This window comes from Dama dama, chromosome 12 (genome assembly GCF_033118175.1).
Source record: "Dama dama isolate Ldn47 chromosome 12, ASM3311817v1, whole genome shotgun sequence".
Classification (NCBI taxonomy): Eukaryota; Metazoa; Chordata; class Mammalia; order Artiodactyla; family Cervidae; genus Dama; species Dama dama.
Window position 1 is genome coordinate 18,211,018 of NC_083692.1, and position 23,886 is coordinate 18,234,903.

Sequence of the window (23,886 nt, forward strand, 5' to 3'; positions counted from 1 at the left end):
ATACCTAGAAGTTATTACAGTTCCATATTTCCAAACACTTCAATATCAAGTTTCTTTCTTCTGATTCTATGTACATTATTTACACACCAGGGGCTACCATCTAACTCTTCAAACCAAAGGGAGACAAAGACAGGAAGAACTGGGGGAAAGGTCCATGAACGGAATGAATAAGAAATCAACTTCTGACATGGAATTAAAATCCCAACTCACTGTCTCAGGCCTCTCTCTTGCAAGGGATTCCTGGCAAAGGTGGGTGGGATGATAGAGAAAAATCCATGGGAGTGAGAGGGACATGTGTCTGGCCTGGGGGTGCAAAGACGCCATCAGTATGGACGAGTCCTCCCATCAGCAGACAGGAAGAAACCCCCGTCCCCTCTTCCAACACCATCATGGCCTGACTCTAGAGAACACGCTCCACACTCACACCTGGCCTGAAAGTGTGTGTGCCAATAGTTTGGGCTAACTAACACTGGCTCCTCCCTCTCTCTCCTTTCAGCCTTTTCTCACACCCTTCTTGTCATCAATTCATGATGCCTATTTATAGCCCCAGGCCCACTCCAGGAATGACCTGTATCAAGTTGAGTCAAGATCTGTGGTTTCCTGTGTGTTCATTTTACAGCTGGATTGGGGGGGATCCAAGGCAGGGCACAAGCAAGCCAGTAATTTGCAAGAAGCTCTAAGGGAAGGATGCCTTGCACAGCAAGTCAGGGTCATAGGCAGGGTATCAGAGGTCAGGATGTTCCAGAACGCATACCCAAGGGTCCCAGCTGGAGGATTTGGCTTCCTAAAGGGGCAGTAGCTAGAGCATCTGTGAGAGGTGCCCCCTGGCTGCAGGGCCCACCCTGGCCTCACTGCAGGTACTGTACACCGCCCCCCTGCGACCCGGGCATCTTTGCCGGGAGGAACAGTGGGACAGGCTGGGTGTGGAAGGCGGGTTCCTGATGCTGACCATGAAGGGCATGACATGAAGGCTGGCCGAGGGGCCCAAGGCCAAGGCTTTCCAAGTATAATCTGGAATCTGGGCCCCAGTGTTGGGGGCAGGCAGAGATTGTGCCGGGGGGCCTGGCAGGACAGGACACCCACACTGCCGAAGGGGGAGCAGAGTTCTGCTGGGGGGCTGGGGCCCTCAAAGACACCAGCGTGGAGAGCAGGTTCTTCATCCCTGGGGCCGCGGTGGCAGTGTTTGCAGCTGAGGGCTTTGGGTCTGGGCAGAACAGAATCCACCGGTGGGTATAGAGCTGGGAAGGAGGGCGCTTTGGAGCAAGAGACCAGAGGGGGATTCAGACAGTGAGAGGAGCGGAAGAATTGAGTGAACGTAGCCTGAGGGGGTGGGCTGGGGCAGCAGGAAGGCTTCTGAGGCAGGGCTGTGAGGATGAGGAAGGTGCTGGACAGGTCAGGACTAGGTAAGGGTGTCTCAGCATGGCCCAAAGCCTCAACCACAAACGAGCTGGAGTCACCCGAGGCGGAGGGGGGGTGCCACGGAGGGCCTGCGGGGCCGGGGCCTCGCCTGGGAGAGCACCTCCCAACACCACAGGCCCGCGAGGAGAGCAGAGTCCTGGGGCTCTGGCGTCTGCGCGCACCCTGGCCTAAGCCACGTCCTCGAGCCGCGCGGGACTCAGCCTCTCTGCCGGCCTGTCTTGGTCCGCGGCCTCCTCTCGCTCGGGCTCCTCGGCGCTGCGGGCCAGGCCGTCGGGGCCGGACACAGTCCCCAGCACCTTGGTGCTGTGCTGCTGCGCTCTGGCGCGGAGCGCGGCGATGCTGTTCTCCCTCAGTTCCTCCTGGGACATGGCAGCGGGGGGCTCGGAACCCCGCTCCTCCGGCTCCGTCTTGTCGAGCTTGGGCAGCGCCTGGCGCTCCGCCTCGGGCTTCCTCCCTGACTCGGCTGCCGCCTCCAGCGACTTTTTGTGCATCCCTAAAAAGAATTGTTGGTATTCGGGTTTAGAAAAGCGCCTGGGAAAGCCATCTTGAACTGAAAAAACGGCAAAGATAGAGAGAGGCCAGAATTAAGGACGAGCAGAAAGCCTTACTACACACACCACTGACACGTGCGTCCCAGGGGGTGGGGGCGGAGGCTGCGGCGGACCACCAAGCCCGGCAGAGGGCTCCTCCAAGCCACGTCCCTGGGCTCCTGGACCCCCCCACCCCGGGGAGCCTGTCTGTCCCTTCACCAGCACAGCACTTGCTACCCCCGCCCTCTCTGGGATTCCAGATCTCTGAACCCCAAGACAAACTGGTTCAGGTCCTCGTGGCAGGTGGGGAGATTTAGGGGGGAAAAAGTCCTTTGGGCAAAGCCAGAATGGTGGTCAAAGGGACCTCGGGGCCCCCAAGCCCCCCAAGAGGGGCTACTTCATTCACCACAGCCCCAGCTCCGGCAAGGGAATAGGTGGATACATCCCCTGGGGCAATAGCCACCCCCTCCTCACAGAGCAACAGAACCCGCAGAATGAGAGTCCTAGGCACAGAGGAACAGACACCCAGCCCTGGGTGCAGCCTGCCCTCGGAGCCCCCTCCAAGGGAGACTGGGAGGCCAGCTTCCGAGGGCCTCTCTCCAGCCAGGCTGTTGTGGCCACCAGGCATTCTTGCTTCAGGGCTTTGTACCCCTCCTCGGGAGCCCGCTCCCCTCGCCCCAGGGGCAGGACCCCAGGGAGAGTGCGGGCTCTTACCCAGCAGCCACGGGGCGCAGGAGTCCATGATGCCGTCCTTGGCGGACTTGAGGATGGACTCTGGCAGGGGAATGGAGTGGCGCACCATGGCCCCATAAAGTCCATACTCGGCCATGACGCTGCTTCGGCCCCAGCACTTTTCCCGCTTCCTCCACTTGGCTCTGCGGTTCTGGAACCAGACCTGCTAGTGCAGAGGAACAGGTCAGGGGCGTCCTCTATGAGGCAGAGGCCAGCACCCCCCAACCCCCCCACCCCCGTGTCTGCCTGAAGTTAAGGGCCCCCACCTCTTTGACTGCCAGTGGCCCCATTCCCTGTTGACTTTGGTTTCTCCAAGTAAGGTCATCCTTACTTAAGCTCACCCACCCCTTGGTCCCCCGGGGTTCCTCTTGGTTCAGGGTGTCCAGAGTGAGATACAAGTTCTGTGAGAATATGATGGGCAAATTTTTTTTTTTTCCAATCAAAGCAGTTTAGGGTGATGCAGTAGGATGCCTCCCGGACTGGGTCTTGCAGCTGGGCAGTTCCCACGTGGTCCTCAGTTTGCCTCGGAGAAACCTAAGCCTCATAGCTCTCATACAAGGGTTCAACACCTCCAGCATCGCTTCCTGACTTGCAGAGGGAAAGAGTCCTTTTCAGGGGATGAACTAGCAGTGCCTTTGGTTCAGGCTCTTCCTCCATACCAGAACTCCAGAGGCCAGGGCAGTCCCAGGCAGGTGAGGTGAGTGTGGGCTCAGGCAGCAGAAGGCATTTCATCCAGTATCAGGAAGCCTGAACCTACCCAGAGCCCGGGCAGGAGACACACCCAGGAGGCCTGAGTCAGCCTCCCTTCTCTGCCCTGTCCTGGGCAAGCCCTGCGGGGGCTCCGCTCACCCACTTTCCACAGGTTTGGACTTTAACCCTGAGTGACAGTTGGAGGAGCTGGGCAGCCATCCCTCAGTCAGGGAGGGAAGATAGAATTCTTTGTGTGTGAAGAGTAGAGCACGTGAAGGTGGGGACCTAGGAGACTGGGGTGGGCGATAACCGCTAGGGGGCGCTTCTCTGGCCCCGAAGTGGACTGCTGCAGGGTGGGGATGAGCATGGGGTTCGCTGGATCTATCAGCAACGCCCCAGCCGGGTGTTTGGAGACGATCCCAAGGTCCCTGCCATGCTTGGAGGAGGAGGGGATGTCTTGGTCCCCCCAAGCAGCTTTCCTGACGTTTCTGGCAGCTGACAGGAGCCAGGGCAAGGGCCAGCTGCACTGTCCCTCAAGCTGGTGAGCAGCCCGTGGGAGACGGGTGGACGCAGGAAGCACCTGGGGTCCCGGTGGCCCCCTCGTGTTCCCCTCACAGCCGCTCCACAGGCCCTGACCCTTGGGGGGAGGTTTGGTGAGACGCCCAAGCACCCCAGAAGTAGAGGGCGGGGTGGGGGGAGGGGAGGGCAGAGGCGGGTTCGGAAAAATCTATTAGTTTCCTGGGCGATTTCCATTCCCTCGCCTGGACCAGGTCCCCGCCCCTCCCTCTGGGCCCACGCCCCCGCCCCCCGGGCGGCGGAGGTTTCAGCTTTTGATGAAAAATTGCTCCAGCTCTATTCAGGAGGCGGCAAAAGAAGAGTCACCCCCAGGGGCAGCCCTGGGCTGATTGAAAAATAAGTTAATTTCTGTTTGAATCGATGGGCCTCAGGCACTGAAATATCACGGGAAATTAAAGCGGCTGCTCTCCCGGGATCCGCGGCATTGACCCGCACTAATTAATGCTGGGGAGCAGCGCTAACCGCGCCGCGAGCCGCTCCCCCTCCCCGGGGGACCCCAAACACTCCTCATTTAACTAATTAGACGGGGAAAATTGGGTGTTAATTTGTTTAGGATTTTCCCCCGCTCCCCTCCCTCCCGGCAGCTCCCTTCCCGGCCCCCTCTCCACGCGCGGTGGCGCGGGAAATGAATGCGGGGCTCGCCGGCAGATGGCTGCCCCGGTCACTCTGCAATCTTCTCCGACTTGATTGCTTGATTAGGTCGTTAGCACATTAAAAAAAAAAAATTGCTTGCCGTCTGGCGCTGGCGTGATGAGTGGGACGCGCGGCAGCGCCTGGGTAATTTATCTTTTTATACGGCGAAGAATTTGATTTCAGTCTGCAGATATATGGGGCGCCTTTGACACCTGTTTAACATCGCGCCGCTGACAGCTTAACCCTTTGCTGCCTCGGCCGCGGGGAGGCCTGGGCGTGGGGAGTGGGTAGGGGGCGCGGAATCCGTGCGCCCCTGAGGTTCCCGCAGCCGCCGCCGTCGCCGCCGCCAGGTGGCGGAGTGAGCGCCCCGGCAGCTCCCGGAGGCCCCGGGTCTGCGGCGGAACGTGGCCGGCCGCATCCAGCAAAGGGGGCCCCCCGCCGCGCCGCGCCGCGCACCCGCGAGACCGGCCCTCAAAGAGCCCCGCCGTCACCGGCGCTTTGCGGAAAGACCGCATGATCCGTGCATACCTTTACGTTGACCCTGATTGTTTGTACCTTGTTTGGGCATTTCCTCATTTGTAAATAACTTCTGACAATGGGAGAGATGCGGCCTCAGACTGCCCCCCGGCCCCTCCAACCCCACAGTGACCCGCGCCCGCGCCCGTTAGAAAACGACCACTCCTCAGTCCCCCCACCCCACCCCGCCCCCAGTGGCCTCGCCCCCGGTGAGCCGCACGTTTGCCACCACTGGGTTTGGCACCTCCTGGAAAGCTGTGGAACCGATGCAAGGCCTCCCCCCAACCCCCTACCCCTGGTCTGGACCCAGACCGCACTGAGAGAACCTGGCCAAGGAATGGGTTTATGTGACCGGAAGGCTACTAGATGGCTGCGCAGAGCTGTGTGCAGTGGAGTTCGGAGGAACTCGGCCCTCCACCTGGCCTGGCTCTGCGTGTATACATCTCTCCCCAGCAGCCCTGCCTATCTGTCCAGCAGGCCCCCTGCAGCACCCAAGGCCTGCGGTTTGTCTGAGACCTCTGTCCTCTGTCCTGTTCTCTCTTCCCCCTTAGCGCTGGGTCGTCCTCTACAAGTACTCACGTGTCTTAAGCTACATTTTCGCACAGGAGAAGCATCTAAAAGGGCTAAGCCACAGAAAGGTGTAAGCAGCTTCTGGTTTCATCCATCTGACAGAGAAGATGGCAAAGAGTGAACCCCTTAGTGATGGAATTTCAATGTGGAATTCCGAGTCTGACCACAGAGGGTTGAGAAGGCTATCTTGATGAATCTTAAGTAAGCCTCTGCCTCCTGGGCAGGAGATGACCTTCCTGCTTGAATACAGTGCATTACAGAACAACAAGGCCGCTGGAACCCACGGGGGGCCAGACTCCAGAATGTTTTGAATTTTAGAAAAAATATGTGGTGCATATACTACATGTTATGTAACATTCTGTAGCAGCAGCACCTCCCCATAGTCAAATCCATCAGCTCTGATTTCTACAGCAAAACATACACATATGCATGAGGGACAAATAAAGAGAATGGAGTCCCATCTGGTTTTTGCCCAGAATGAGTTTTGATGACAAACTGATGGAAGAAGTGTGTTTCAGCACGGTTTAGAATCAGGTATCCTGAAGAAGGGATTGTGGAGAAAGCAAAGGCAGAGATGCTCATTAACTGCCCCCCCCCTCCACTGTGCCCCCGTCCCCCACAAGTGTTGATGCCTGGAAAGATGCATTGTCCTGGCTTCCCCAGGATCCCATGAGCTTGGGCGGGGGTGGGGGGGTGCAGGGCTCTCAGATGGAAACGGCATCTTTACTGGAACACTAAAGAAGGGGGTGCCGACTTGGGATTCAGATCATTTCTGAGACCTGTAAACAGAACGATTTTCCCCAGTCTTCTGATTTGGACAAATGAATAACTGGTCTGTGGATCAGATTTTGTCCACAGACACTCCCAGGGGGGTTGGTGCCAGCTGGTCCTTCAATCCAGGAGTCATTCGGACCCTTGGTTATGGGTTCCTGAAATGCCTGGCTCTCTTTGAATACCAGATGCTGCTCCAATTTATGGAAGAAACCTGGACAGCCAAAACAATTTCTCTTTAGGACAGTTGGCAGAGAAGCTGTGGCATTGGTGCCTTGGAGGGAAGTGGACAAGGAATTAGAATTAACCCTAACCACTCTTCATATCTGCCTTTCTCTTTCTTTCCGGGAAGCAACCAGTATGTGGTCAGAACTTAAACATTTGCCAGAAGCACTGAAAGTAGTCCTGAACTGGAATTCCCAACTGCAACAAAAATTGCTAAGTCATCTCGGGCAAGTTACTTGCCTTCTCTGTTTCAGTCTCTTCAAGCATAAAATAAGAATATCTACTTTTCTGGGTTGTTTTGGGGATTAATGAAATAAGTGAGGGTGCCTAAAACCAGTGTTTGTCCCATAGAAGGTGCTCAATAGATGCTTAGTTCAGTTGTTCAGTCATGTCCAACTCTCTGTGACCCCATGGGCTGCAGCATGCCAAGCTTCCCTCTCCATCACCAACTCCTGGAGCTTGCTCAGACTCATGTCCATCGAGTTGGTGATGCCGTCCAACCATCTCATCCTCATCTCATCTCATCCCAGCATCAGTAGATGCTACTTATTATTACTTCTGGTCTCCCTGATAGCTCAGTTGGTAAAGAATCCACCTGCAATGCAGGAGACCCCAATTCAATTCCTGGGTCGGGAAGATCCCCTGGAGAAGGGATCGGCTACCCACTCCAGTGTTCTTGGGCTTCCCTTGTGGCTCAGCTGGTAAAGAATTCATCTGCAATGCGGGAGACCTGGGTTCAATCCCTGGGTTGGGAAGATCCCCTGGAGAAGGGAAAGGCTACCCACTCCAGTGTTCTGGCCTGAAGAATTCTATGGACGGTATAGTCCATGGGGTTGAAAAGAGTCAGACAGACTGAGCAACTTTCACTTTCATTATTATTTCAGTGGAGGCACAGAAAGTCAGTGGGAGTCTGTGCAGGTTCATTAGTGGCATTACTTGCTCCTCTGGCCTCTTCCACATGCCCTGCAGCAAGGCTGGACTGACAAATAATAACAACAACCACCACCCCAGGAGGTGCAGTGGGGGGGACAGAACTAACCTCCAGGCTGTAAGACTTTAATACAGATAGTCTCTAGTTTCCCCTCTAGGGGCTTCCCTGGTGGCTCAGACAGTGAAGAATCTGCCTGCAATGCAGGAGACAATGGTTCAATCCACTCTAGTATTCTTGCCTGGAGAATCCCATGGACAGAGGAGACAGGCGGGTTACAGTCCATGGGGTCACAAAGAGTCAGACATGACTGAGTGATTAACACTAGACTAGACTTCCCCTCTAGGGGCCAAACAGATGCCCCCTGCAACACTCCCTGCATTTCTAATGTACCCCAGACCCCGGAGGCTCAAATGTAAGAGACCACCTATGCTGTTGGCTATGAGAGGAAGCTAGAAGACCTGGATTGGAGAATCCTGTTCTGCCTCCAACTGCCTTTGTGAACTTGGACACGGTTCTTAACCTTTCTGAACTTCTGATTCTTCATCTGCCTTATGATACCACTTCCTTGCAGGTTTGTTGTAAAAATTCTATAGAACAGTTCATGGGAAATGCCCAGCACGTTGTAAGTACTGGAAAACATTGGCCTGGTGCTGGACAAATGAGCAAATGCTCATTGACACTCTTCACATAAAGCCAGGTCCTCTCACCTCCCACCTTTGAGATTCGTTCATTTAGGCCCTGTTTCCTGCTTGGTCCCCTAACTCTGGCAAACCCACAGTACTCCTTCAGTTCCTCTCTTACTTTCCAGACTGCACACTTTCTAGAAGCCGCTGCTCTACGCCCAAGAAAGTCGGGTTGGGATTCTTCAGGAGGACCGGCGTGCAGACCCCAGCGAGGACCAGAGCCTGCCTTCCTCTTCCAGGTCTCCGAGTGCCTGAGAAGGGGCTCACAAGGGACATCAAGGGTCACCAACTTGGGAGTCCCAGGCAAGGGAAAGCGGGGAAGGTCTTCCAGCTCAAGGAAGAGCCTGGGTTTCCTGGTGCACTTCCTCCCACAGGAGGAAGGGGCCTCCCACAGGCCCTGGCAGCGCTCACAGCGCCCAGGGAGGAGGCCTCTGGCTGTTGACAGCTGGTGCCTCCACAACCGGCAGATAGGGGCCCAAGAGCTCATGCCTTCATGGGTGGACCGGAGCCATGAAAGGGCTTCTTGCCAGAGGGATGCTTTTCTGGTCCAGGGCACCCTTCAAGCCAGCCAAGCTCTCAGCTCTCTGCCCCCTTTGTGGTTAACCAGGGCGTCTCTTGTCCTTGCAAGCTCCCAGCCTTCTAGCCCCACACGATGACATGCCCAGGCCTCTTCCCTCTGAGGTCCCTCCAGGGTCGCCCCCTAAAGGAGACACCATGAATAATAGATATTCTGCACATTCTGGCCCCTAGGGCCCTGCCCTCCCGTCTGGCCCTAGGCTATCAGGCCCTGCTTCTTCGGCCCCGGCCCCGTGGCAGTTTTCAACACATTCACCTACCTTCTCTCCTCTCCTCTGACTGGAAGCTGATTAATCTGGGCTAGTTGCTGGCATGATTTAAGGACCTCGCACTCCACACGTACTCAGCACTTCTGACAACATATTTCAGCACACCCTTTCCAGTCCCAGCTTCAGGCTCAGAGAAGCTTGGCCTTGCTATAGCCTCTGAGGTCCACTAGAGGGCAGCTCTGCCTATGTTTCCTGGCAGGCCCATGGAGCATCCATGAATTCCTGGACAGGTCATTCCACTCTGTCACCCACTACTCCACTTTCTTCCACTCATATTAACTCACTTAAAACAGAGACACTTTTCCTGAGCCTCTGTCCCAGCATTTTTACTCTGGCTACATAACAGTCACCTGGAGAGCTTTAAAAACAAACAGATACGGCTTCCCTGGTGGTCCAGTGGTTAAGAATCCACCTGCCAATGCAGGGGACACGGGTTCCATCCCTGGTCCAGGAATATCCCACATGCTGCGGAGCAACTACGCCTGTGCACCACAGCTGCTGACCACGTGCTGCAAGAACTGAAACCCTTGCACCCTAGAGCCTGTATTCCGCAACAAGCCCCCCGAAATGGGAAACCTGCTCACGGCAACTAAAGACTAATCCTTGGAGGGGTGGGATGGGGTGGGAGGTGGGAGAGAAATTCCAGAGGGAGGGGATGTATGTGTACCTATGGCTGATTCATGCTGATGTATGGCAGAAACCAACACAATATTGTAAAGCACTTACCCTCCAATTAAAAATAAATACATTTTAAAAAAGGAAATACAATACAATAGTCTAGAAATCTTGACGTTATATTTTCAGTTTTTTAATTTCTCAAAATAAAGGCATTTGAGAACTTTGAGAAAAAAAAAAAGAGTAGCCACCGCTTGTCACAACTAGAGACAGCCCTTGTGCAGCAATGAAGACCCAGTGTACCCCGAAATAAAAAAAACAAAACATAGATGTCACAGCTTCACACCAAACCAATTAAATAAGTGTTGCTAGGTGTGGGAGGCCGGCACAGGTAATTTCATTTTACTTTAAATATTTATTTATTTATTTGGCTGCACCAAGTTCTTAGTGGCAGCATGTGGGATCTAGCTCCCTGACCAGGAATCACACCTAGGCCTCCTGCTTTGGGAGAACAGAGTCTTAGCCACTGGACCGTCAGGGAAGTCTCTGGCATGAGTAATTTTTAAAAGCTGCCCTGGGACTTGCCGAATGGTTCAATAGTTAAGAATCTGCCTTCCAATGCAAGGGATGATTGGGGAACTAAGATCCCACATGCCTCAGGGTAAGCCCTCGAAGAGCCTGCATGCTTAGTCACTTCAGTTGTGTCCGGCTCTTTGCAACCCCATGGACTGTAGCCCACCAGGCTCCTCTGTCTCCAGGCATGAATACTGGAGTGGGTTGTCTTGCTCTCCTCCCAGGGATCTTCCCCAACCAGGAATTGAACCCGAGTCTCCTGCATCTCCTGCATTGCAGGCAGATTCTTTAATGCTGAGCCACCAGGGAAGCCCTGAAGGGCCTGCATGACTCAACAAAAACCCAGCACAGCCAAAAGTTTTTTAAAAAAATTTAAAAATAAAGTAAAAAAAGCAATCAATCAATTAAAAGCTGCCCTGTGTTTCTAATCCATTTCCCAGGCTGAGACACACTGCAGTCTTTTCTCATCCATGTAGTTATCTTTTAACTTCTGGGATGTAACCCCCTAAAATTTTTTTCCCCACCCTTGGGCAGGGACCATGTTAAAAGAGACAGAATGAAACAGCACTAATCAGAGAATCCAAACCTCATCCTTCCGAACATACCAGGTTGCTAAGAGTAGAGGTGAGATGGCTCTGTTCACTTGCACATCTGTATTGTAGGCATTCTAAATAAGTATAACTTCTGTCAGAAAAAAATACAGTAAGCACGTAAGTGAATATATCAAAATACTGAGAATGAATGACCCACAGAGGAAATAAACTCAGTCTGGAAACCATTTCCTCTTCCCCAGGGCTGACATCTGGCGGGGGCTTCCAGAATGCCACATCTTAGCATTTCTCAGAGACACAGAAAGGACTTTGTGTCTGGCTCTGATATGAAAGTGAAAAGTGAAAGTGAAAGTGAAGTCACTCAGTCATGTCCGACTCTTTGGACTCTTTGCGACCCCATTGACTGTAGCCCACCAGGCTCCTCCATCCATGGAATTTTCTAGGCAAGAGTACTGGAGTGGGTTGCCATTTCCTTCTCCAGGGGATCTTCTCAACCCGGGGACCGAACCAAGGTCTCCCTCATTGTGGGCAGACGCTTTACCCCTTTACCGTCTGAGCGACCAGGGAATCTGATACAAAGTCCATCCTAAAGGAAATCAGTCCTGAATATTCATTGGAAAGACTGCTGCTGAAGCCGAAACTCCAATACTTTGGCCACCTGGTGCGAAGAACTGACTCATTTGAAAAGACCCTGATGCTGGGAAAGATTGAAGGTAGGAGAAGAAGGGGACAAAAGAGGATGAGATGGTTGGATGGCATCACTGACTCAATGGACATGGGTTTGGGTGAACTCCGGGAGTTGGTGATGGACAGGGAGGCCTGGTGTGCTGCAGTCCATGGGGTTGCAAAGAGTCGGACACAACTGCGTGACTGAACTGAACTGAACTGATATGAAGACTAGAAATCTCTTCTTCCCCTAACAGTGCAACTTATCCCTTCACCCCAACTTAGAGAGATATAGAGGGGGGAAGCGCTTGCCCTCAACGCATAAAGGTCAAGGAAATCAGCCACTATTAAGGGGGCTGACCCCTCATCACTGCAATTGACGTTAATTATTCCAGTTTCTGTAGATAAGCGCTCCCTTTACCTTCATTTGCTCTCTTGAGACAGTACTTGAGTGGTACTGGGTTTAAATCCCAGTCCACCACTTACTTCACCTCTCAGCGCCTCAGTTACCTCATCCAAATAAGGGGATAAGAATAGCATCTACCTCATCTAGTTATTGTGAAGAAGGGATGAAAAAAGGCATGGAAATCACTTAATATCTGGGATAATGCTATGTACTAATAATGCCAATAATAACAATATTTTTGTTAATTTTAGAGAATTTTTATTATTATTAGTTTACAAATGAGTAATCTGAGGCCTAGAGCTTGGCTTGCTGGCAGTGAAACAAAGATTAGAAGTCGGTATGTCTGACTTTGGGCTTCCCTGGTAGCTCAGCTGGTAAAGAATGCGCCTGCAATGCAGCAGACCCTAGTTCAGCCCTGGGTTGGGAAGATCCCCTGGAGGAGGGCTTGACAACCCACTCCAGTATTCTTGCCTGGAGAGTCCCATGGACAGAGGAGGCTAGTGGGCTATAGTCCATGGAGTTGCAAAGAGTCGGACATGACTGAGCGATTAAGCACAGCGCATGTCTGACTTTTCACGTCTACATTGGGTTCTCATTAGACAGTCGGTCTCAGACACATCCAGGGGCTTCCTTGGGTTGGCCCATCTGCCCACCTGGGGCTGACCATTCCACCAGTGGCAGCCCAGAGTTGGAATGAAAGAGGTGACCCTGAGGAGACGGCTCTCCGGGAGGGATTCCCCCTCTTTCTCTTACAGATGAGCGACGGGAAGTGACTTGGCTTCTACCATACCTGGTGGGTGTCAGAGCCAGAACTAAGATCTGGATCCTTGACTGAAGATCCAGTCCCTTAACCTTTCCATTCCACCTGAGGATGTCTAACTTCAGACTTGGAGCCTCTAATAACTTCCGCCTTCCTTCTTTTCATGGCAAAAGGAGAAGAAGGTAGCAGAGGATGAGATGGTTAGATAGCACCACTGACTCAACGGACATGAATTTGAGCAAACTCCAAGAGTTAGTGGAGGACAGGGGAGCCTGGCATGCTACAGTCCATGGGATCACAAAAGATTCAGACGTGACTAAACAACAACAACAAAGTACATCTAAATAACAACCACCACAAAGTGCATCCATTGGTGGAATGGTCAGCCCCAGTTAAGAGCTGGGCCCCACGCTGGGCCCACTGGTAAACACGACACACACAACTTCATCACAGCTGCAACTGCCACTGTCATGCCCATTTTACAGATGCGCAATGGAGGCTCAGGCTGGTGAAGTGTGACCTGTCCACAGTCATTCAACTGGTACCTGGTGAGGCCAGGATGGTCCAACTCCAGAGTGAGGGTCCCTAACCACTGCACCACCCTGCCTCTCCTGTGCACGACCCATAGTTAGAACACCAGACACATGGGAATTGCTCTGTGGGTTGGAGCTTTGATAGACAGTCAACACTAATAGACGTGAAGACCTTTCCCAGGTCACCTAGTAGAGCATTTGGTTGGACATGTGTGCTATGTTGCTTCAGTCATGTCTGACTCTGTGCAACTCTATGGACCGTAGCCCGCCAGGCTCCTCTGCCCATGGGATTCTCCTGGCAAGAATACTGAAGTGGGTTGCTGTGCCCTTCTCCAGGGGATCTTTCCGACCCAGGGACCAAATCTGTGTCGGGTTTCTTAGTCTTCTGCATTGGCAGGCAGGGTCTTTTACCACTAAGGCCACCTGGGAAGCTTCAAAATATTTGGGGACGGGCCATTTGATAACCCACACCTTCTGTGGGCAGCATTTAGCTGAAGAACTAGGCAGTGCTGGAAGAGTTACAGAGACCCTTGCCTTGGTTCACCCATAGCCACAGATTCCACTGTCAGTCCTTGCAGTCCAGGAGATCAGTGTACTCCACACCCTTGGATCCTCCATGCTGGTGCTGGTGATTTCAGACACCAACCTGTAGACAACCCCTCAGACAATTTTAAGAAGTCTAGAGTCTGCGGGCTGAGTGTTTATAGCAATGCAATTACAGCTGAGGGCAAGCTCTCCTCACAGCCTTCGGACCCTCCCACCCACCCCTACCACCACCATGGCCAAACAGATTTTAGGACAACCCACTGCAAGAGACGGAGCTGTTCCATTCTACTGGTCAACAGTGTAAATGTGCGGCCAACCAAAGGGGAAGTCTGGCAACCTCACCAACCCTGGCTGGTTATAAGGACCTACCCTAATGAAGGCCAGGTAGGGGTTACCACCACAGGTGAATTGGATTGGGTCTTGGCTTACACACACACACACACACACATACACACACACACACACACACACAGGATTCAGAATCAACATCCAGCCTTTCCCCACTGGAACTTAGTTGGGTGGGGATGATGGATCCAGGCCACCGTGGATAATGCACCAAACTGATAATCTGCTTATGTATAATTGAGCTTATTGTTAGTGTCACTGTCTAAAGCCATTGGCTGAAATTCCCAATAGACTTCCAGGGGAGAGGAAGGCTCTTCTGAAAAAGCCGCTCTCACTGCATTCCCCATTCTCTGGTTCTCCAGTGAGCGAGTGCAAAGAACCTACACACCTTATTTGGTTCCTTCACTGGACTTGTCCCCTCCCCACTCCTCCCCCCCCCCACCCCCCAAAACACATCACACCTGGAGACACAAAGAAGGAGGAAATTCAGAGCAGAAGGGTTTCAGGAAGTCGGGACTCTCCCTGCCTTTCCCAGCCTTGGCAGGTCAACTATTCTGGGCCACTCAGGTGTCCCGACAGAAGCAACTCTGGTTCAAGGTCTTGAATCAGCTACGGCAACCTCAAATCTTCTGGAAGTGTTCTTCCACCCCAGCCCTGCTTCCTCCTCATGGAGGCCCTGTCTGGAGAATCACCAGACTGCATTTCCTCCTGGAGAAATGATTAAGCCACCCATTCCTGTCTGCCGAGGGGAGTCCTGGACTTGGGAGGATCCTGCTGCTGCTGAAAGGAGGCCTGGCGCCCAGCACAGCTGAGGACAGCCCCAACCAGCCAGGGCTGGCTCTCCACAAAACTCTCTGGTAAGGAGGTGAGGGGAACGGCTGGTCCAGGAGACGCCCAGGAGCAGAAGCCCTGGGCAGGACCAGCTGCTGGCTTGTGAGAAGTAAGGAGCCTCAGGTAGATGGAGGTGGTGGGGAGTAGGTGGGAAGGCAGGGGGCCAGGTCTTCCTCATGGGAGAGGCAGCTCCCCTCCACCCCCAGGCACCCAGGCCTTGAAGGAGACATTTACCGCCTGGGAGACACCTGCTCAGAACCCTAGGTCCACCCAGAACTCCATCTGCAACCACAAATGCCCCCTCACGGTCTGCCATACTCCTCAGGAAGCCCACAGTCTGCAGCCACAGGCCGCGTCTTGTCTGCCAAGTCTCCCATCCTTCCAGCAGCATCCATCTCACATGGTAGGTATTCAGCTAATATCTGCTTAAATGAACTGTTGCCTGAGGAGGTGATTACAGACAAGCAGCAGGGGGGTGAGAGAGGGGTGTGTGGGAGCCTGGGGCAGTGAAGAAAGTGTGAGAGAGGGACTCAGGGCTGTTTTACCTGTATCCTGTCTTCAGGCAGCTCCGTTTTCATCGCCAGCATCTCCCGGGCATAGACGTCAGGGTAGTGGGCCTCATTGAATGCCTTCTCCAGCTCCTCTAGCTGGTAGGAGGTAAAGATTGTCCTGAGGGGAGCAAACCCAGGCAGTCAGGACCCCGAAAATGGAAAGAGTTTGTACCAGAGAAGACACAATAGCCCTCCCCTGTGGCTCCTAAACAGCCCCCAAACCCAGCCTGGGCCAGTGCAATCGAATACAACCCCTCTCTCCTGCCCCCATCCCCACACACCCTCTGGACTCTTCTTCATTCCAGTCTGAGGGCCCACACTCCCTTCTAGTGGTTAGGGCGCTATTTCAGCCCTCAGGGACATTTCATACTGGGAATCTTCCTGAAAGTGCTTTGGGGGAAGGGTGTTAAGGCATAAGTTTTAGGAAACTGCAGAAAGGCCCTATTCCTCCTCCCAGGCATGGAACAAAGGCCTCACCAGGTAAATAAGTGCCTCAGCCCCAGGCAGGACCTGCCGCCCCAGGCTCCCCTCACAGACCGGAGAGTTGATCTTTTAAATTGTACTCAAGAGTTCGAAGACTCAGCGGAAGGTCAAATGCAGCAGCCGCACCAGGGTTTCTACAGTGGAGAACTAACCGAACCTCCCAGCCCCTCACCTCACCCTCCTCACCGGCTCCGGAGAGCTGCCCTCAGAGTCTTGGGGGCAGGGAGGGGGGGATGTGGGGGTGCTCTGTCCTTTCTGGGGCTCCGAAGGCAAAGGCCACCTTCCCATCATCCCACCACACCCAGGTGCAGCCACTCACCCAGCGGGAGCGCCATTTAGGGGCAGTTCACTCAGGCCATCTCAGGAGAGCCTACAGACACAGCCCCCAACCCCCACAGAGCGTTTAAATCAACCTATTTTGAGTTATTAACATAAAGTGCTTTAAGAGTCCAGTAAAAGCTACATCCTCTCTGCTAGCAGATGGAAATGCTCCAACACAAGACAGTTTTCCACCTCCGATATTTAGGGGGTTCGTAATCCCCCTTTCTCAAATAAATACACTACACACCCCCTTACCAACATAAATTCTTCTCTTTTCAGACCTGAATTTCACCAAGTTCTAGGTGACCTTTATCCTGCACCTTCCTCAACAAGCTGGGGTGTAATACAGTCCAGATTTTACAGACTCAGCTTCTACAATGGTTGAAGTAGAGCCTCTGGGATTTGAACCCTGGGACCAGCACAAGGGGAGGTTAAAATCCCTCACTGCAGCCCTTGCTGTCACCCAGCCCAAGGAAAAAGTACAGATGGAAACCCCATGTATTCCTCCTGCCTGTGTTGGCTTTGGCATCCTGGAGGATGATACAGGGCATGTGTGAGAGAGAAAGATTCTGCTCTTTATGGAAAATGACTGGTTTGATTCTAAATCGTTGCTCCTATTCTCTCGGGGGGAATGGAATGCTTATGTATACAGAAAGTTAATTCTTCAGAATTTTGAAGATCTGCTGCTTTCTATTTCTCTCCTGCCACTTACTGAAAGGGCCCCTGAACAGACAGTCAAAATAAACAAACAAAACGTGTACATCTTCTTCAAAACTAGGGAAAAATGAGACCCACAGCTATTGTGGCCTGGCCAAAGCCAAAGAAGAAAGATGATGGCAGATCATTCAGTAGTTCAAGTGCCAGACTCTGCTTGGGAGAGCTCTCATTCCAAAAAAGAAAAAAGAACAAAACAAAAACAAAGAAAGAGAGAGGAATTAAGAAACGAAATGAAATGAAACATGCCTCAGATCCCCAGACTTGCCTGGAAAATCCCATGAACAGAAGAATCTGGCGGACTCAGTCCGGGGGTTGGGGGTCGCAAAGAGTCAGACATGACTGAAGTAACTGAACGCATGCACACCAGACCCTTCAGTTTCCCACCGTAACCAGTCTGAGCCTTACAGGTAGAGAGAAGAGGAAAATCGGAGAGACTCCATCCCCACTCCCCTCTCTAACCCTTCCGAGCCCCCTGTGTTTCTGGGAGATAAAGGGATGTTCATCTCTCATCACCAGATTCCAAGGTTTCTTAGCTGAACTTCCCAAATGAGAGATGCTCAGATTTTTTTTTTTTTTTTTACTAATTAAAAATGGCACCAGCCATTCTCCTGTCTCCAATAATCTGTTCCCCTTACACATTAGAAATAGCCTGAAACCTAGTGCAGTTGACCAGTTGTCCTGTCTCCTAGCGGACCCCTCTGAAGCACCCAAAGTTTTCCCCAGTGGAGAGGGTATCAAGTGAGGAGAGAGGGTCAAGAACCTTAAACATGGACTTTGGGCTGTGTGCCAGCCAGCTCCAAGTGCCACACAGGAGATGCCCCTGCGCAGAAACACTGTCTTTGCTCTCCTTGCTCGGAGAATCCCCCACCCCAATCCGGGCAGCAGCACAGAAGCCGGTCAGCCCGACTTCCACCTGCCCTCCCAGTCCTTGCTGGTGGTCCCCTCTGGCAGCCCAAGGCAGACAGGAATACCGACACCCTCCCACCCCACCCCAACCTGCTAACCTGGGACCAGCCTGAGTTGGGTGCATAGGAGGCGTTTTAATGAATATTTGTTGAACCGATGAATATAAAATATGACCCAGGATCAGGACTTAAAACGTTTCCGTTCACAATAAAACACAAGAAAACAAAAACAAACAGCTGCCTGAAGGGAACAAACTGAGGTCACCAAGAAACCAAGTCAAAGTTCACCCACATTCAAGTCGAAACCTGTAGGGGTCTGAGAAGTCAGGAAGAGCCAATTTAAAATGTGGGGTCATTTCCGGGGGTGAAGGAAGAGAGAAACGCACACAGGCACCCAGAGACAGTATGCAAAGAGGATGAGAACAAACTGGGGAGAAAAGGATGAGGTGGGGTGGGGAGGAGAGTACCCCAGGGGGAAATGTCCGTAGGGCAGGAGGGAACCCTTGAGGGGAGCCCACCTGCACTGGGACAGAAAGAGAATCGGGAAAACAGAGCCAGGGTGAGCGCAGGGCAGCGCCTGCAAGCAGCACCCGCAGAAAGTCAGATCGATTTTTGTTTCTCACGCCTTTACTTCTTGAAACCCTCCTGATAAATTTACACAAGGAAATGGTAGCGGAGGTGCGGGCCACGGAAGAGAATACGGGTCTCAGGCAGGGGCATTACTTTGCAGGACTGAATTTTAACTTTGTGCCAGTGATGTCTGTTTTTAAAATATTTAAAGGAAAACAAAGCCAAATAACCTCTCTCTTTTTAGTCTGTATGCTCCAATGCAGCCCACTCCACTCCAGCCAGGGCTGGTGGGGGCATCCAGGCCACACACTCCTCCCTCCCCATTTTACAGACAAGGAAACTGAGGCTTAGGGATCACAGCAGAGCAGACGCCAAAAGCAAATTTGCCATCCATGCGGATATCGCGCTCAAGATCTGGCCAGCGATGGGAGCTGAAAGACAGGGGGTTGGTGGCGCTGACAGCGACAGCGGGGAGGAATGGGGGACCGGGCAACGGGCAGAGGAACAGGCTGCGGCGGGAGGTTAGAGCCGACCTGCCCGCCCAGGGGTGTGAGCGACTCTCCGAATGTGCCGAGGCGGGGATGACATATGGGTGTCTCCAGCCCCTCTATGGGTAGGGTTTGGCCCTATTTGAGGCCTCTCCTTTCTCCCGGAGAAGCAGGAGAAAAGCCTGAAACGTGCGGCTTCCTCGGCGGCCTCTCCTAATCCTCACCCGGCCTGGCCGGACGCCAGGGCCCCGGGAGGATGTCCCCAAACCACGCCTGGTCTCCCGGTCCGACCTCCCCGTCCCGGCACAGCAGCGGACCTCAGATCTACAGCCGGCGAGATTCGGGTCCGAGAGACCCGATCCCCCGAACTGGGGACCGCAGGGGATGGGTGAGCACGAAGGTAACAGAAAGCGCTGCAGGGGCCTTACCTGTGTCGCCGCTTCTTCCGTTTCTTGGTCTGGTTCAAAGCCGATTTGGACATTTTTCGGTCGCTGGAGGAAACATCTTCAGAATCTGAAAAGCGGGCGGAGGCACAGGCGGCAGAATGGAGTGGGGGGCGCGCACCGCAGCACCCGGGCGCATCAGGCTCCTGAAGCCCCGCGAGGGCCCCACACCCGGCGGCCTCGGGGAGCCTCCCGGCCTGCTCGGTCTCCCCGGGAAGCCCTCGTCGAGGGCGACCCCATCCCTAAGCCGCGACTGTTTCTACCCAGGCCGGCGCCGGAATCCGGAGGTGGTGGACGGATTTCGTTGTAAGAGAAGCAAAGGCCCCGACACGCCTGGGACGCGGACGGCGGGGGAGCGAGACACCCTCCCGGGTCGCAGGGTCCCCCTCCGGCGGTGCTCGGGGCTCGGCGCCCTCCCCTGCGCTTGCAGCCCCAGCGCTGGGGTGCAGAAGGTGGCCCCCCACCCCCTCGGAGCGGATCCCGGGGCGCGGAGAGCTGGACTCCGGGAAGAGCGAAGGGCTCCCCGGGCACAGCCCCCTTTCCACTGCCCGCACCGTGCGGCCCCGCTCGGGACTGGAGAGACTGCGGCGCGCCACTTTTCGTTGCCCCTCCAGATATTAATAAAAATAAACAAAACGAGAGCGGAGAATCGGGGGAATCGAAGAGCGCGAACCAGAGGCGGAGGGCCGAGCCGACGGAGAGGTGCGGCCGGGAAAGCGGCCCGGAGGTTCGGTGGCCCCCCAGTCCGAGAGGGTCGGGATCCCGGATACGGTGGCGCTCAGGTGGGATCGCGGATGCCGACCGCTTGGGCTGCCGCGGTGGCCAGATGATCCTGAAGCTGACCAGCGCGGGGTGGGTGGTTGGAACGGAGAGAAGGAAGAAGGGCAAGACAACTTTGGACATCAGGGCTGGGGCCCGAAGCTGGCATCGGCTTCCCCGGGCGCTCACGCCCGGAACGGAATCGGGCTGTAGGAGCGTGGTTCCTCTGAAAGGCCGCGGCCCAAGTGGAGCAGAGAAGGGGGACCCCCGGCCTGCCCCACGGGCTCCGACACCCTAAGCCCCTTTTCCAGTGGGGCCCCAACCGGGCGCTGCCGCAGAACCGGGTTCAACGCGCAGACAGGACAGCTCGGCTGCCGGAAACGCGGGGGCCCAAAGCCGGCCACCGCTGGGAGCATCCTCCCGGCCCCCCAGCCCAGGGCGCGCCGACCCCAGGTCCGCGCTGCGACCCTTCGGCCTGGCACCAACTTCTGCACCCGGAGGAACAGGCCTGGCGATGCAAGCCAGAGCCGACGGCGTGGGGTTCCCCGTTCTCACCCCAGTCGGGCAAGCCACACAGCCTCACCCTCACCTACCCGAGCTGGCCGTCTGGCTGGTGTCCAGCGGCCCCGACGCTCTGCCCAGCGGCTGTAAGTGGACGCTCTGCGGGTCGGACAGCACTTCCAGGAAGGTGGGCTGTGCGTAGAAGCCGGGGAGCCCCCCGGGCCCCAGTAGCCCCATGCCGCCCACTCCTGCGGGACTGAGCACCGAACGGGCAGCCAGCAAGTGCCCTGGGGCCAGACCGTCGAGGGTAGCACGCGGGTGGGAGCTGGGGGGCTCCTTGTTCAAGCCCAGGATCTCCTGAATGCCAAACCCGGTGCACCTGGCCGGGGCGCCCCCCGAGGTACTCTTGGCCACTGTCTCGGCTTTGGGCTTGCTCAGCGCTTCCCCCGCTTTCCCGGTCATCTCTTGGCTCTTTGGAGGGGCCGAGGCCGCAAGTCTTGTGCTCCCCCCACCCCCCGGCTGGCTCCCCGCTTCACGAAGTTGGTCCCAGGTGCCCCCTGCGATGTCTAATGCTCTGGAGCCCCAAGGAGATTCCCCTTTTATCCAACCAGGCGGCAGCCCAAGTGGGGTCAGAGCTGAGCAGCCAATCACTGGGGCCAAGAGCGATTAGGAATTCCAAAAAGCTGGCAGCTCCCGCTGCAGGCAGCGCTGAGGGGCCAGGGCGCTAGGGGCCGGCCACCGGGTGGGCTCTGTAGGACACCCATGGGCAGGGGGCCCCAGAGACTGAGATGAAGCAACAAGGTTCAGGGCGGTCCCAGGAGGTCAGTGGCTGGGGATTCTGGGCAGAGCCAGCTTGGACTGTCCCTGGAGTAGGGTGGGAGGATGAGCTGAGGGCAGATGCTAGAGACTGGGAGCCCTGCTCCCTCCCTCCCTCAACTCCTATTCAGGTTTGGCAGGGTCAAGGAAGCCCAAATATGGGACCCCTGGGGAAAAGGAAGAGCAAGGAAGGAACAAGCGTCCTGGGCAAGCTGTGTGGTGGCAATGGGGAGAAGGAAGGGCCTGGGGTTTGAAGTGGGAGATGTCAGGATCTCCAAAGCACAAGATACAATGCCTAGTTTAGAAGAGCTACTCAGTAAATATCCCCCCAATGAATGAATGAATGAAGGGGTCGTGTGTAGGGGTCCCTGGAAGTAAAGAGGAGTGGTGGTGACTTCTTTTGGAGAACTACGCTGGACATCTGAACATCTTCCTAGAATGAAGTATGAAGTTTGTCCAAAAGATTTGCTGTTCTATCCATTCCCTTAACTAATAAGTATTGAGCCCTTACCAGCTCTGAGCTAGGAGCTAGGGGTTCCCAGTCAATCAGGTGGACAAGTCAGAGGGTCTGCTATACCTCAGAGTTCACTGAGCAAACAAATGAAGAGAGCGCATCGTTGATGTGGAGGGAAGGAGGAGGGTGTGAGGGGCAATCAAAAGGTGAGCTTCTGTCCCCAGTCTACAGGGGATCCCTTGACTAACTCCTGTGTTGGAAGCTGCAGAATTGCAACCACTGGGCCAGTTGGAAAGGCAACTGGGCCACGAGAGGCAGCAGGAAACTGCTTTAGGCAGGCAGGCCCCTCACCTGGAGAAACAAGAAATGCCCAAATTCCACAGGCGGGCAGTGGAGCTACTGATTTCTTGCTTTCAGGGAGGAGAGCTCCCTTGGGTCCAAGTGTTAAGTGAAGGCGATTCTACACACACACACACACACACACACACACACACACACACATGCACTCATGCACCATGGACTCTAGAGTGACTGCACTCCATCTCCTCAGCTAATTCTTCTGTGAGCTTTTTGGGGCTGAGGACTGTCTATCCACCTTGGTATTTAATACTTCCCTCTCCACTGTGCCTAGCATAGTATATGGTAGGCTTTTAATAAGGGCTTCTTGACTTGAAAGCACTCTACAAGGGGAAATAAAGATAGGGTCAGTTGCCTTGGGCAGACCCTAGAAAACAAGGCTGGGGAGAAATTCCATTCAGGATTTCTGGGCTAGTCAACAGCAAACTCCCAAATAGATTGAAACCCCATAACTCTCCCAGCCTACTGCCAGAGTATCCAGTGCCCTCTCTGGTCACCATGAGGCCAATCTGAGAAGTAAAAGGAAACCTGATAGGATATGGAAGCTGAGGCCTTGCTAACAGGGCTGTTGGAAGGTGGGTCTTCATCTGCTCTGGCCTGGTCCACATAGGAGCCAGAACTAGGCAGGGACATCCCTCATTGCAGGGGTTGTCTGGGAAACAGGCACTGTTCACTCCAAGGACTGCCTCTTTATCCCATAATAATGCCTTGCCTACTGTGCACCCATGTTCCTGAGTCCATTTACACAGCATGATATCAGGTCTTCACAAGAACCCTGTTAGCATCTTGGTTCCACATTTGGAGGCTGTCATAGCTATTCTTACTTGCAAGGTGTAGACTCAGGGATATGCAATCTCAAAGCATCCTTCACCTTTATTCTGTGGAGTTGGGTTCTTTGTGGTACCAGTCACACAGACAACCATGTGAATGGTGCCCCCTGGAGCTGTGCAAAGCAGTGGCTTTGCCTTCCAGATAAGAATTTCTGTCCCCATTTCTTGAATGTGAAAACTTAAGTTTCCAGGAAGGTTAGGTCACTTGTCCCAAGCTCCCTAGCTTGTAAGTAGCAGAGGCCAGACTCAACATCAAATGAATCTGGTGTCAAAAGCTGTTTTCTTTTGACTCCATCCCTCTCTTGGCCTCCTCTCTATGCCAGCCTACCCTGGGAGGATAAATGGAAATGTTTCATAAATGGCAGTTGTCATATCCCTGACTTATCACGAGACATCCACGATGAGCCAGATGCCAGCCAATGGGCAAGGATGTGAGTGATGGAAAACAAGCATGTGAGTGATGGAAACTCGGCTCTTGCCAAGAGATGAGAATGAAAAATCTCTTGACCAAACCTTGTGTCTGAAGCTGCTAGTTCCTGCTCTCAGTGAGACGGTCTCCATCCCACCCTAGGAGGCTGGGAACAAGGACAACCCCAGGCCCTCTGAGAGGCACACTTGCCAGAAGTTGCAGTGAAGGGAGGACCCAGTGTCAGCCTGCAGCCAGCCCCACCCTTGGAACTGGACTCTGGAAGGACTCCTGGTGGGACTGTCTCTGAGCTGCCCTACTGAGGCTAGACCCAGACT

The 23,886-nt window shown here is 54.2% G+C and overlaps 1 protein-coding gene across 1 annotated transcript; it reads right to left on the reverse strand.

Annotated features, from left to right (window-relative positions):
• Positions 1–28: 28 nt before the first annotated feature.
• VSX2 (visual system homeobox 2) lies at positions 29–21,147 on the reverse strand. The gene is made up of 5 exons (XM_061156669.1): positions 20,778–21,147; positions 19,411–19,495; positions 15,493–15,616; positions 2,664–2,844; positions 29–1,912 (listed from the first exon to the last, which is right to left on the reverse strand). The coding sequence occupies exons 1-5, from the start codon at positions 21,145–21,147 to the stop codon at positions 1,587–1,589; spliced, it is 1,086 nt and encodes a 361-aa protein (XP_061012652.1). The 3' UTR covers positions 29–1,586.
• Between the last annotated feature and the right edge of the window lie 2,739 nt (positions 21,148–23,886).